This window comes from Gekko japonicus, unplaced genomic scaffold, assembly GCF_001447785.1.
Source record: "Gekko japonicus isolate JY-2015 unplaced genomic scaffold, Gekko_japonicus_V1.1 scaffold1930, whole genome shotgun sequence".
Taxonomy (NCBI): Eukaryota; Metazoa; Chordata; class Lepidosauria; order Squamata; family Gekkonidae; genus Gekko; species Gekko japonicus.
The window spans coordinates 51,396-64,715 of record NW_015174896.1 but is presented as its reverse complement, the minus strand read 5'-3'; the positions used below and the strand labels follow the sequence as shown (position 1 = coordinate 64,715).

General features: G+C 47.7%; 1 protein-coding gene across 2 annotated transcripts in view; it reads left to right on the top strand.

The window, feature by feature from the left end:
* Positions 1-13,320, top strand: part of LOC107121947 (protein farnesyltransferase subunit beta-like) — a 66,939-nt gene that overhangs the window by 22,854 nt on the left and 30,765 nt on the right. For both annotated transcript variants that reach the window (XM_015424963.1, XM_015424962.1), the window contains exons 3-4: positions 9,466-9,538; positions 12,019-12,110. In XM_015424963.1, the coding sequence (XP_015280449.1) occupies positions 9,466-9,538; positions 12,019-12,110 (165 nt within the window). The remainder of the gene's footprint in view (positions 1-9,465; positions 9,539-12,018; positions 12,111-13,320) is intronic.

The window sequence follows — 13,320 nt, the reverse complement described above, 5'->3', positions numbered from 1 at the left end:
TAACACAATAAGTGGAAAGGGATCGTGAGTTGACCAGCAACACACGTGGACTGATTCCAAACCAGCCGAGAATGGAACCAACAAGATAGGGTGGGTATAGGAGAGGCTGGTTGAAAATTGTAAAAGCAGCCTAATCCTCTCCATTCTAGCTTTGTTGTGCCACTTCCAGAGCAGATGATGTACAAACAGGTTCACAACATAGTCCTTTTAGCAGGTCATGTCAGCGTCCTTTGAAGGTATCAAGGGTGATCACAACAAGGGATAGTATCTGGGATGATATGAAGGTTTGACCTGTAAAATTTCCTTCAGGATATCTTTTTCTCAGGCTCTGACTGATCAATTTAGTTAACGTTGGAAAGGAATTTTTAAAAGGGAATTGCATCATCCTGTCTCCAAAATAATTGTTGCTACTTCTAGGTTTCATGAAGTGCATGGGGGTATTTTAAAACTGATGTGATTGCGTCTGTGACAAAACCTTCATTAGAGATTTCATGCAGCCACAGAAAATACATCTTGCTCTCAGGGAGTCTTATTTGGGGCATGAGAAGGGGGTTGTGGCAATTTCACTTTGTGTAGGAATTTGAAAAGGCCTTCTCAATGCTTCCAAGTGTCTTCAAATCCTCACACAAAATGACACCCCCTTTTCTCCCGCAGGTCCCTTGCACATGGACTGCAGGTCATGACTGGATAATGAATATATGGGAAGGGCAGAGCAGGTGGCTCGACTCTTGAGCCCAGCATGAAGCAAGAGATCCTCCCTCTCCTCTCTGTGATATATGGAGAATTTGGGGAGGGGATATTTCATCTGCTGGGCTTAAGGAGGCAATGATCACGAAATAATACATGGCTGCTAACTGTAATCTATTGAAGTATATCTTGTAATTTGGCCCGCACAATTGTTGTACGCGCTTCCTTAAGATACAATGTGACAGCTTTTGTTTCTGACCAGTATAATGTTTGTGGAATTAATGCAAAGGCAGATAGATCTGTGTTATTGGGGTGATGCTTCAAGGCTACTTTTATTGACAGTCTCCTCACTGTGTTGGGAATAAAGCAAAGTGATAGATTCTTTTCTGAGTGGCAGATGAGGTTTCATGTAGTAAAATGCAAGCTTAATTTTATACATAGATGCAGAGGGTTTAAATTGGGTATAAAGACCCGACAAGCTCTTAGCCGATAGAGACCAAAAGATTACCCTAAATGTGGCAAAATTTGCTAGACAAGCTATAAGACTCCAGAAGCAGTTTGTAGAGGGAAGCATCTAATCGGCTTATCACTAGAACTGAGTCCTGATTTTTATTTTATATGTCTCAATCTGAATGTATATTTTACTCACATTGTGTATGTTATTTGATTGGTCTCTGACCTTATTAAGCTCTTGTTGATGTTGTTGTAGTATAATAATCCAGGGAAGAGATCTGGCTTTCAAAGCAAAAAGCTCCCTGAAATTGCCAGTTTACTTGGCTGTGGGAATGCAACAAGGCATATTTAATTTCAGAGATTATTAGAAATGGCAGTGGAAATAAACCCAAGTGCCATTTATAAATTTATGGTGCAGCCATATTTACAATTCCATGTCCTTGTTCAATCTCAAAGAATTGGAAATGAAGCAGAAAATCCCATGGTTTGGCGAATATTTCTAATGTGCTGAAAGAATAAAGAAGCTTTGGGTTTTTTTGAGAGAAAATTTGAGAGGAATATGACAGAAGTTTATACAACTCTGAACAGTTGTAGAGTGCAAACAGAAATTATTGTTTTGGAACACTAGAACTCTAGATTATCAAATGGAACTGGTCCAGGGCAAACAGAAATAAGCATTTCTTCATGCATTGCATTGTTAATTTAGGGAATTCGTTTTCATAAAATGTGCTGCTGGCCAGTAGCCTAGGTGGCTTCACAGTTCACGGAGGAGGGGAATGGAGGGGTTGTGGCTCAGTGGCAGAGCATCTCCTTGGCATGCTGTCAGACTCCCAGTAGAACCACTCTTAACACACTCATTCATTTGAAAATTTATTGAAAAGATTCGGTTAACTGTAGAGGCAAACGTCTTTGTCAGAACTACGAAGGCAGGCCTGGGGATTGATAATAAGGATGGGATCCCACATTCCATGCATGCATCATCTGTGCAAGAGTTACTAATGGTCATGTAAGAAATACAACCCAACTAGCCAGGCTTACAGTCTTATCTCTCCCAAGGTCAGTTCCCTTGCGAAAACCTGAGAACCTGGGGGGCGCATTCTTACTAACCGACAATCACACTCTCATTCACTCCCCCCCCTTGGGAATGTCATGTCAGCGAGGGCAAAGATAAGGCTGCAGAGCACTTCCAGATGTGCCTAATAAGCGGGGATACAAAAGCGAAACTAAGTGAAAGAAATTCAAAGACAATAAAACAGTAAATCCAGGGGGCCGAGTCTGACACATGCACAAGGTCCCGGGTTCAATGGGGGGGAAGAGGGCAGAGTATGAAGAAATTAACAATCTTCTTCATGGTCTCTGTGCATCACACCCATGGGATTATGCACCTGTGCTGATCTGAATCGGTGGTATGCAAAGTTCACAAAGGGATTTTTGTAAATGTGCATGGTGGCGGAAAGATGCGGACGAGAATGGCAGCGATTAACTCAATGTTCAAAACGGATTTATCCATTCTTAAAGTCTGCTTTGTTTGCGAAAAGGCACACTAGCGCACGGTTCACAGTTGATAACCAGGAAGTAAACGACGGAGGAGGAGCTGACAAGTTGCAGAGAGAAACGAGGTAGATTCATCCTGTACGCCGAGATCAAAAAAACCAGCACTGACGGAAGAAGCAATACTAACAAAATACCATTGGGACAATTCTAACATACTAATATGGATTTCTTAATTGTTAAGATGAAAGCAGATTGGCGACTCACAGAAGAAGCTAAAGAAGAATGTTTCACTTTTACTAACAGATTAACTTAGCAACAATTAACATCACTCATCTTTTCTTTACCCCACTATATACCCTCCTTTTTTCCTTAAGCGAAACTCCTCTCCTTTTTAGGAGAGTTCAATAAAGCATTTACTAAAAAAAAACAAAGGGATTTTTGTGTCTCCCTCCCAGGCATGCGTGGAAACCACACTGTTCATGCCCAAGGAGGTTGGGCACGGACATCCTGCCAGTTCTCTTCTGACTGCTGCGCTGTTAACAGCTTGTTTCTGCTGGTCGGTGAAAAAGCGTTATTTTCCTCTCACAAGGGATTGTTGAAATCGTTCTTCTTTTTTCCTTTTGCTACGTTTATTTTATTCTTTACCTAAAAAAAGAGAGGACTTTTTCTGAGGGTTGCCGCGCCTCAGGCGGCTTCCCGCCTTCCCCCCCCCCGCTCTGAGGTAAATTTTACTTCAGCTCATCTGAGAGCCCTCTTTTTTTTGGTGCCATTTTATTCTTTTATGGCCGAAAAGTGGGGATGTTTTAAATTGTGTGTCGGCTGTGACAGCAAACTTGCCCCCCTGTGACGACCACACCCTCTGCATTCTCTGCCTGGGAGAAACTCATCGCCCAGACACTTGTCGCCATTGCTCGAAGTTCTCGAATCAGACCCACAAAAACAGAGCTGCGAGGCTTCGAGTGGCACTTTGGAAGTCTAGACTGACCCCCTTGCCTGCCAGAGAGATGTCTGCTGAGACCCCTTCTGACCAACTGACGACACTCCTGTTGACATCGGGATGTACTCCGGCATCGAACCCCCTTCACCGTGCAAAGTCGGCATCGGACGGGGGACCGTCTTCTAAGCATTTGGCGTCAAATGAGGCCTCTTCCGCCTCTACGCCGGCCAAAAAGAAGAAAAAGGAGAAGCATGAGAAAGCTAAGTCTTCTCTTACTGGCACTGTGCTTAAGTCTCAGAGTCTGAGCAGCGAGAAAATGCAAAAGGGCTCTGCATTGACCCCGCTTCAGCGGTCGCAACCCGACATCGATAACTCTTCCATACCGGAGCTGCCTACGATTGAGTTATTGGACTCACCCATTCAGCAACTGAACCCCCCGGTATCGGAAGTCTCCATTGACACTGGACCGATCTCGGCCTCGCTGTGGGAAGTCGAGGAGGTTGCCCCACGTCGGTCTTGTATAGATTGCTCTCCTTCAGCTGTTTCTTGGGCAAGCGATCGATCTCGGCTGGACTCTCGATATCGACGATCCAGGTCCCCCAGATGCGAGGGACATCGATATCGATCTGAGGAGTGCCCTGAGTACCATCATTCCAGACCCATGCTCTCATACTCGCCCAGACGGGAATTGAGACCGCACTCCCCGACCTACTTCGACCCACCTGTACCGTGGGACCGTAGGCAGCACGTGCCTTATTGGTTCACCTCGTATCCAATGTCGGCATCGATGCCATGGCTGATGCCTAGGCCACACGTTGGACTGGGACCGTGGGTTACGTCGTTCACGCTCTCCCCAACGTAAATCTGCCGATCTTTCCTTCGGAGGATCTTTCTTCGTATGGAGATTTGGTCAAGAGGATGGCACATTCCCTGGGACTGTCGATAGTCCAACCCCAATCTTCGGTATCGGACGCTGTCTTCGATGTCGTGCAGATTGATACCTCCATTTCGATCACCCTCCCAATGTCGACCGTCCTCCTACAGCCGGCAAATGCCTACAAGAGACAGAAGCTGAATTCCTCCATATCCACCCCAAGCCCAACTCCATGGTAGTGTTGTCTGCCTCAAAGAGTAAACGTACCCTTGGTACTCCTTCCGCTAAGGAGAGCAAGAAGTTGGATTCCATTGGTCGTCGTTTCTACTCAGCTGGAGCTCTCGGAATTAAGACATCTAATTATATTGCTTTTATGGGCCGTTATCAGTACTTGCTCTGGGAGCGCTTTACCGACCTTTTGACCTTGGTGCCTGAGGACAAATGTCAGGAGGCCAGGAAGCTGCAAAAGGAAGGCTTGCTGCTCTCTAAACAAATAATCAATTCTTCCAAACATACTTTGGATACGTTATCCAAAACAATGTTGGCTGCAGTTGCCCTCCATAGGCATTCCTGGCTTAGAACCACCGCGCTCCCTGCTGACACCAGAGCGTACATAGAGGAATTACCTTTCGATGGCCAAGATCTCTTTCATGTGTCCACTGTTTAGATGCTCCAGGACATGGATAAGAGCATTAAGGCTTCGCGGTCGCTGGGGGTCTCTGCCCCCTCTAAGCCCTTTCGTCCTCTCGTTACTGCTCCAGGCGTCAATACGCTAAACCGTCACCAAATGTGGGCTACAGACCACATTGGTCTCCGTCTGCAAACAGGCAGCAGGACCAGACCAGGCAAAGATACGGCTCTGGACAGCAACTTGTCAGACCTAAACAAGGCAAGCAGGGCCTTTGACTTCCGCCTGTCTACCTCTTCTGTCCCTACCCGCCTCCATCCCTATTTGCAGGCCTGGGCCACCATTACATCAGACCAATGGGTCCTTTCCATCTTAGCCAAGGGCTATTCCATCGAATTCATGTAACTCCCACCTCTTCCTATAGTCGTCACCACTCCCCCGTCGTCTTTCCTTCTCAAAGAAGTCGCCACACTTCTATCGAAAGGTGCTATAGAACCTGTGCCTCTAGAACACCAGGGACTCGGTTTTTATTCCCAGTACTTAGACCTTTGCGGCCTCAACACCTATATACAGTACCGGAAATTCAAGATGACATCCCTACCAGTCATTTTGCCTCTCCTGTCCTAAGGATGCTGGATGGCCACCCTCAACCTTGAGAATGCCTATTTCCATTTAACTATCCACTCCTCCCATTGAAAATACCTCCGGTTTGCGATAGGAGGCAACCACTACCAATACAGGAGTCTACCATTTGGCCTCAGCACGGCCCCGCGGGTCTTCAAGAAGACGATGGTGGTTGTTGTGGCACATCTCCACCTCTGTGGCCTGACAGTGTTCCCGTATCTAGACAACTGGCTTCTGGTTGCACCTTCCAGGGACCTTCTTGTTCACCATATATCCCAGGCCCTCAATGTCCTTCATTGCCTCGGTCTCCGGGTCAACCACAAAAAGTCACAGCTGATTCTTTCTCAAAGAGGGCAGTTCATAGGGGCAATACTCGACTCCAGAGAAGGCAGAGCTTTCCTGCCCCAGGACAGGGCCCTAACCCTGATCGCTCTTGCAGAACAAGTTCGAATTCAGGACACATCGTCTAGTTTCCAGATTCAATGCCTTCTGGGCCTGATGGCAGCTACAACTGCTGTCCTTCACTTTGCAAGGCTGCGAATGCGTCCACTCCAGCTTTGGTTCATACAGCACTTCAAGCCCCTACGAATGTCCCAGTCGGTTCGTCTCTCTCCGCCACAGGAGACACACGACTCCCTTCTCTGGTGGACATGGTCAGACAACCTGACACAGGGTGTCCCTTTTCATCCCCTCATGCCTGGCCTCACCCTCACGACCGACGCCTTGCTGTGGGGCTGGGGAGCCCACCTCGATGGCCTCTCTGTAGGTCACAAGTGGGATGCCCTAGCCTCAAGAAAACACATACATTTTCTGAAACTTTTGGCAATCAAACTGGCCATCCAATGTTTCCAGCCTCTTCTGGAAAGAGAGCCAGTTTGGTGCAGTGGTGAAGTGCGCGGACTCTAATCTGGGAGAACCGGGTTTGATTCCCCACTCCTCCACTTGCACCTGCTGATGTGACCTTGGGTCAGTCACAAGCTCTGGCACAGCTGTCCTTGAAAAAGAGCAGTTTGTGTCACTCTCAGCCCCACCCACCTCACAGGTTGTCTGTTGTGGGGAGGGGAAGGGAAAGGAGTTTGTAAGCCGCTCTGAGACTCCAAGTGAAGGGCGGGGTATAAATCCAGTCTCTTCTTCTCTTCTTCTTCTTCTTCTTCTTCTCTCAGGAAAATGTGTGACTGTATTGACCAACAATACTATGGCCCTCAGTTACATCAACAGACAGGGTGGCATGGTCTCCCGCAGTCTCTGCCTCCTGGCTCTAGACCTTTGGGCCTGGTGCATACAGCTATACATCTATCCCATTGCCTCACTCATCGCTGGCAAGGCCAATGTGCAGGGGTCTCTCTCAGCGTCACGACTGGGAGCTGAACTGGACCTACCTACGTCCTGTATTTCAAAAGTGGGGTACGCCTCACCTCGATGTCTTCGCCACCAGGTGCAATTCAAAGTGGAACCTGTTTTGCTGTAGGGGAGCACAAGATCCCAAGGCCTTGGGAGACGGGCTCCTGTACCCATGGGACAACAACTTCCTATACATGTTCTCCCCTCTGCCGCTGCTGCTGAGGATGGTCCAAAGACTCATGAGGGTCCACACGAGATGCATCCTGATCACCCCCTGGTGGCCGAGGCAACCTTGGTTCGCCAACCTCCTCTCGCTGGCCAAGGTTCGGCATCCTCTCCCACAGGTGCCAGATCTGCTCCTCTTCTGTTCCACGAGGTCCACAAGCTCAAGCTAACAGCCTATCTTGTGGACACTTAACATTCTCGGATAGCATCACCACTGTGCTACTCAATGCCAGGAAGGACTCTATGAGACGTTCCTACAGTGGGAAGTGGTCTTGTTTCTTGGCCTCCTTACAGCCCTCAGACTTACTCCTGGCTTCTGTCATGCTTGACCAGATCTTAGAATGTCTGCTTTCGCTGGCAGAGAAGGGCCTCTCGCACTCCTCAGTCAGGGTGTATTTGTCAGCTATTTCTGCCTACCACCCGGGCTTTGAAGGTTTTTCCGTCTTTTCTCACCCGGTCTCAAAAAAATTTCTTAAAGGTCTTCTCCACTTATATCCACCAATCCGTTCACCAGTACCCTTGTGGGACTTGCCGCTAGTGCTGCGCCATCTGATGGGACGGCCCTTTAAGCCTATGGCAACTTGTGAACTAAAACATGCAGCATGGAAAACTGCCTTTCTCATTGCCATTACCTCGGCCAGGAGGGTGGCCGGATTTGTGGCTCTTCATCATGGCCCACCCTTCCTTGTCATCCTACCAGACGGTGTGAGACTGGTGCCTGACTTCTCTTTCCTGCCTAAAGCGGTCTCCGAGTTCCATCTCAGCTCAGAGATCTTCTTGCCAAACTTTTTCCTAGCCCGAAAGATGGCCAACAGCGTCTCCTCCATGCACTAGATGTTAAGAAGGCACTACTTTTCTACCTTGACAGGACACGTTCAAGTAGGAGGGACAATCACCTATTTGTCTCCTGCTCCAGTCACTCCGCAGGACAAAGAATCTTGGCACAACGTCTCTCCAAATGGATTGTTGAGACTATTAAGCTGTGCTACCAGTTGGCTAAGCGCCTGTTGCCTTTGCCTGTGCAAGCGCACTCCACAAGATCCATGGCTACCTTCTTGAAGGGTGCTTCCCTGTCGGTGATCTGTGGGGCTGCGACATGGTCTACTCCGCTTTCATCAAGCACTACGCTGTTGATGTTCGTGAACGCCACAGAGTCATCTAGTCCTTTCGTCGGCAGAGCATTGAATTTGCGACAGCTCCCACCTCCAGGTGAGCCACTGCTTTTCAATCTCCCATGGGTGTGATGCACAGAGACCATGAAGAAGATAAGCAGGTTGCTTACCTGTAACTGGTGATCTTCGAGTGGTCATCTGTGCAGTCAGACCACCCGCCCGTCCTTCCCCACTGCTTTCACTTCAGTACTCTTCTCTGGTTATTGACATGACAGCGGTCAGAAGGAACTGGCGGGATGTCCGCGCCCTGCCTCCTTGGGCATGCACAGTGGGGTTCTCGCGCATGCCTGGGAGGGAGGCGTGAAAATCCTTTTGTGAGCTTTGCATACCACCGATTCGGATCAGCGCAGGCGCATAATCCCATGGGTGTGACTGCACAGATGACCACTCGAAGATCACCAGTTACAGGTAAGCAACCTGTTTTTCTCTTGCACTCATAGACTTATGTTTCTCAAGTGGTAGCTTCCCATGCTGCCTGAGAAACAGCTTTTGAAACTGAAAGAGATTTCGACAGCAGTTTGTGATGTGACATGGTGGTGGGAGCTAAGTGTTCAAAGGGAATTTTTTTTACAAGCTCCTTTCATGAACGGTAAGATCAGTATTCTCTTCTCTGACTGGTAGCAGCAGTTCTCCAGGGAGGTCTTCCCCATCACCTCCTGCCTGGTCCTTTTAACTGGCAATGGCCAGCACCGAACCCGGGACCTTCTGCATGCCAGGCAGGTGTCCCCTCCCACTGAGCCACAGACCTTCCCCTGATTCATGAGCCTAAAAGCAGCTCCTTGGATACTGGCCAGAGTGCTGGGGTAGGTGAACCAGCTGATGTGATCCAGCTCAGAAGTGTTTATGTTCTTGTGGAGGATTTGCAGTAAAAGATCAGAGCAGGAACATGAGGCACACATGTATTTAAATAGGTGTTAACACAAATAATTTTTTTAAAGTTAAAAATTTGTTGAATGGAAAAACAAAGCTGTACATCACCTAGATAATTTTACAGATTTGATAAATCGTCATGCTTTGATCTGTCCTGCAGGTTTGTTTTGCAGCGGGAAAAGCACTTCCACTATTTGAAGAGAGGGCTGAGGCAGCTGACAGATGCTTATGAGGTAATTCCTGTAGGCTCTGGGGTATCCCCCCCCCTGCTGTTTTATTCCCATGGTTGTTTTCTCTAAGCAGCATAAGAGTTTCTAATCATAGTTCGGCTGCAGGAAAATATTACGTTTGCTATTTACTTTGCTCGCTCCCCAGCTTTCACAATCTTTAATTTTTCTCAAGAACTTGATATATCAAAGCACTTGGCACTTACTGAAGAGCCATTTTGTGGGTGTTATTGTCAAACTCAGGCCCTCGTTTGCCATGGGTTTTGTATGTTCTATTCTTACTGCCTGTAACCACACCATTTAGATTCTGAATTTGGGACGCTGGGGGGCAGATGGTGAGAGTGTGTGTGTGTGTGTGCGTGTGAAACTGCTTTGCTTAGCTGCTTTGCAAATGTTTTCTTAATGGGCCTCCTGAAGCTGGGAAATATGTGAAATGACCTTGGATGCCTGTCTCTGCTAGCTGGCCTGTTGTAGACAATGTAACTGTAGGTTCGCAGGTGGTGGAGGAGGGCTAACGGAGTGCTCTGTGTTTAGGCGGGCTGAATGAATGGATTGATTGGATGGGTCACGGTGTGTGTGTGTGTTTAAATCATGTATAATACCAGAACTGGCGCCAAAGGAATCAGTTCTGACGCAAGATGGTCTTAGCTTGATACATCCTCATCTATATATATATATAAAAGAAAGTCCCCTCATTGTAAAATCAACGCCCAGGCCAAACCGCTGGACCTAGAGACACCAAATTCGGGGAGAGCGCTCCTACCATGGCATAGGTGCTCGCTAAGAAAGGATTTTTAGAAATTCGACCCCTAAGTGGATCAAAAGGGGGGGAAATGTGCTCCCCCCATTGATTCCTATGCAGCTGCCTCTCTGCACCCCCCACTCTCTGATTGGTCAGCTGCAGAGCTCAGTGTTATGAGGTAAAAAAACCCAACAGTTACAGGGGACTGCAGGGGACTGCAGAGAGCTAATGACAGTTGAGGAAATCAGGAGTGGCCAACAACCACCTGTGAGGTGAAGCAAAGCTGCTGGCCCAGCCTCTCTGATGGCTTCCAACACACTCCCCCCCCACCTCCCACACCTAACAGTCGGTTGTCTGTCAGGTGCAGCAGCAGCTGCAGGGTGCTTAAAGCCACGAGGGCGCCCCCTACCACGAGGGAGCCCGCCCCAGCAGTAACGCCTAAGTGATCCTGCCGGCCCCGCCTCCACAGTGGCTTCTAATACCCCTCCCCCTTCCCCCTCCTACACTGGACAGGCAGCTGCTTGTCAGGTGTAGGAGAGGAGGTGGGATGCTTACAGCCACCGGGGAGGTTTGCTCAGCAGGACTGCCTTAGCACTGCTGCTGGCCCAGCCTCCCCAATGCCTTTAAATACAATCTCCCCCAACATTAGACAGGCCAGTGTCTGTCAGGTGTAGGAGCAGGGCCAGGGTATGAATGTTTATGGGGAGATAGTAAAGGACATTTCTGGGAGCCATTTCGATGCGTGCCTCCGTCATGAACCTGAAGAAATGTCCACCGCATCACCACTCCCTCACACCAACTCCCCCTCTCACCTCTTACTGCCCCCAAGAAAGCTCCTGGCAAACGTTGAGCCAGATACACCAACGCTACAAGGAGTAGGCAACTTAGGAATGCGGCAAAGAGATTTGCACATAGTACCTCTGCAGTGCACTGAGCTGCACAGGCCAAGTACCAGCAAGATCACCCTGAGATTGCTCAGAACAACACAGTCTCCATATGAGCAAAAGAATCCAGGAACACAAGTAGAGAGGCCATCCCTTTCGTGGAAAGTGGCAGGAGTGGACTTAACAGACGACTGCTTCTTAAATGGGCAGTTCTCTGTGGCCTGCTCCAGAGTGAGCTCACCAAGCAGCCTGGTGATCCCAGCACCTGAGGGCAGAACCACCCATGTGTTCTAGAGAGAGGTCCTTCGGTAGAGAGAGAGAAAAGTACGTATGTCTCACTTCATTTCTTACACTACAATCTTCTCCGTTAGAATTCCTACAACAAATGTCACATTTCAGATTTCACATAATCAGTATTATAACTGGATTTACGGCTAGTCTCTCAATAAACAAATCACGGCCAGGAGAGTGTTGTTGAGAGTACGTTTGTTCAGGAGTCTGACAGTTATAAACAAGAGGTTTCTCCTGGTCTTAATCTCTTCTCCTATCCTCACTTCACTTGTAATCCTGGGATTCAAAGCTCCCTTGATCTGTTACCACTCTCCATTGATTTATCCATGAAGTTATAAACAGAAAGATGTTAAAGGTAATTTAACATCTGAACAGAAATCCCCGCCATAGCCTTGCACCCTTTCACCTTCTAGACCCGCTGTGTACTTTCCAGTAATTCTGTTCTGATTCGCCCCTTGCACAGAGTGGTCTTTCCCCTCCTCCTGCCGTGGTATAATGCACACAGAATTGCCATGGCGTGGCTCATTCTCATGATGGCTCTGAATGACGGCTGCTTTCTCCCTCTGCAGTGTCTGGATGCCAGCCGGCCGTGGCTATGCTATTGGATCCTGCACGGTTTGGAACTCCTGGAGGAACCCATCCCGGACTCTGTAGCTTCAGAGTAAGTTTTTTTTCTTTTTGACCATTTTGGCCTGTCTTGCAACACTTCTTCCAACCATGACAAAATGTGGGATTGGTAATCCCCATCTTCTTTGACCTTCAATCTTTCCCAGCATCAGGGTCTTCTCCAATGAGTGCTCCCTTCTCATTGGGTGGCCAAAGTATTTGAGCTTCAGTTTCATTATCTGGCCTTCCAGGGAACAGTCAGGGTTGATTTCTTTTAGGATTGACTGATTGGATCTTCTTGCAATCCAAGGGACTCTCAAGAGTCTTCTCCAGCACCAAGAAATCAGCCCGAAGATGGAAGAACTAATTCGCAGGGTGTCTGAAAAAGCTTTTTATTAACAGTTTAACAGTTTAACAGTGGGACACTACTAATTCCTTTTTTTTTAACATTCTTTTTTTTCCTGTAACTGAGATGATGAAAGACGATTGACCACCACAATGAAGGCAAAGAAGAAGTTTTTTTTAACTAATATTAACAGACTAACAAACTAATGGAAACATCACTCAACCTTTTCTTTACCCCGCTATATACCCTCCCCCCTTTCTAATATAAAAAGCAATAAAGTTCTCTCCTTTTTAGGAGAGTTTATAAATAAAAAAAAGAGTCTTCTCCAGCACCATAGTTCAAAAGAATCTATTCTTTGATGCTCGGCTTTCCTTATAGTGATGACTACTGGGAATACCATTGCTTTGACCATGCGGACTTTTGTTGGCAGGGTGATGTCTCTACTTTTTATCATGCTGTTTAGGTTCGCCATCGCTTTCCTCCCAAGGAGCAGGCGTCTTTTAATTTCATGGCTGCTGTCACAGTCTGCGGTGATCTGGGATCCCAGGAACGTGGAGTCTGTCACTACTTCCACGACTTCCCCTTCTATTTGCCAAGGAGTGATGGGGCCGGATGCCATGATCTTAGTTTTTTTGATGTTGAGCTTCAAGCCCACTTTTGCACTCTCCTCTTTTACCCTGAGCAAGAGGCTCTTCAGGTCCTCTTCACTTTCTGCCATTAGAGTGGTATCGTCTGCATATCTGAGGTTGTTGATCTTTTCCCCAGCAATCTTAATTCCTGCTTGTGATTCATCCAGGCCAGCATTTCGCATGATGTACTCTGCATATATATTAAATAAGCAAGGTGACAATATACATCCTTGTCGTACTCCTTTTCCTATGCTGAACCAATCAGTTGTTCCATATCTGGTTCTAACTGT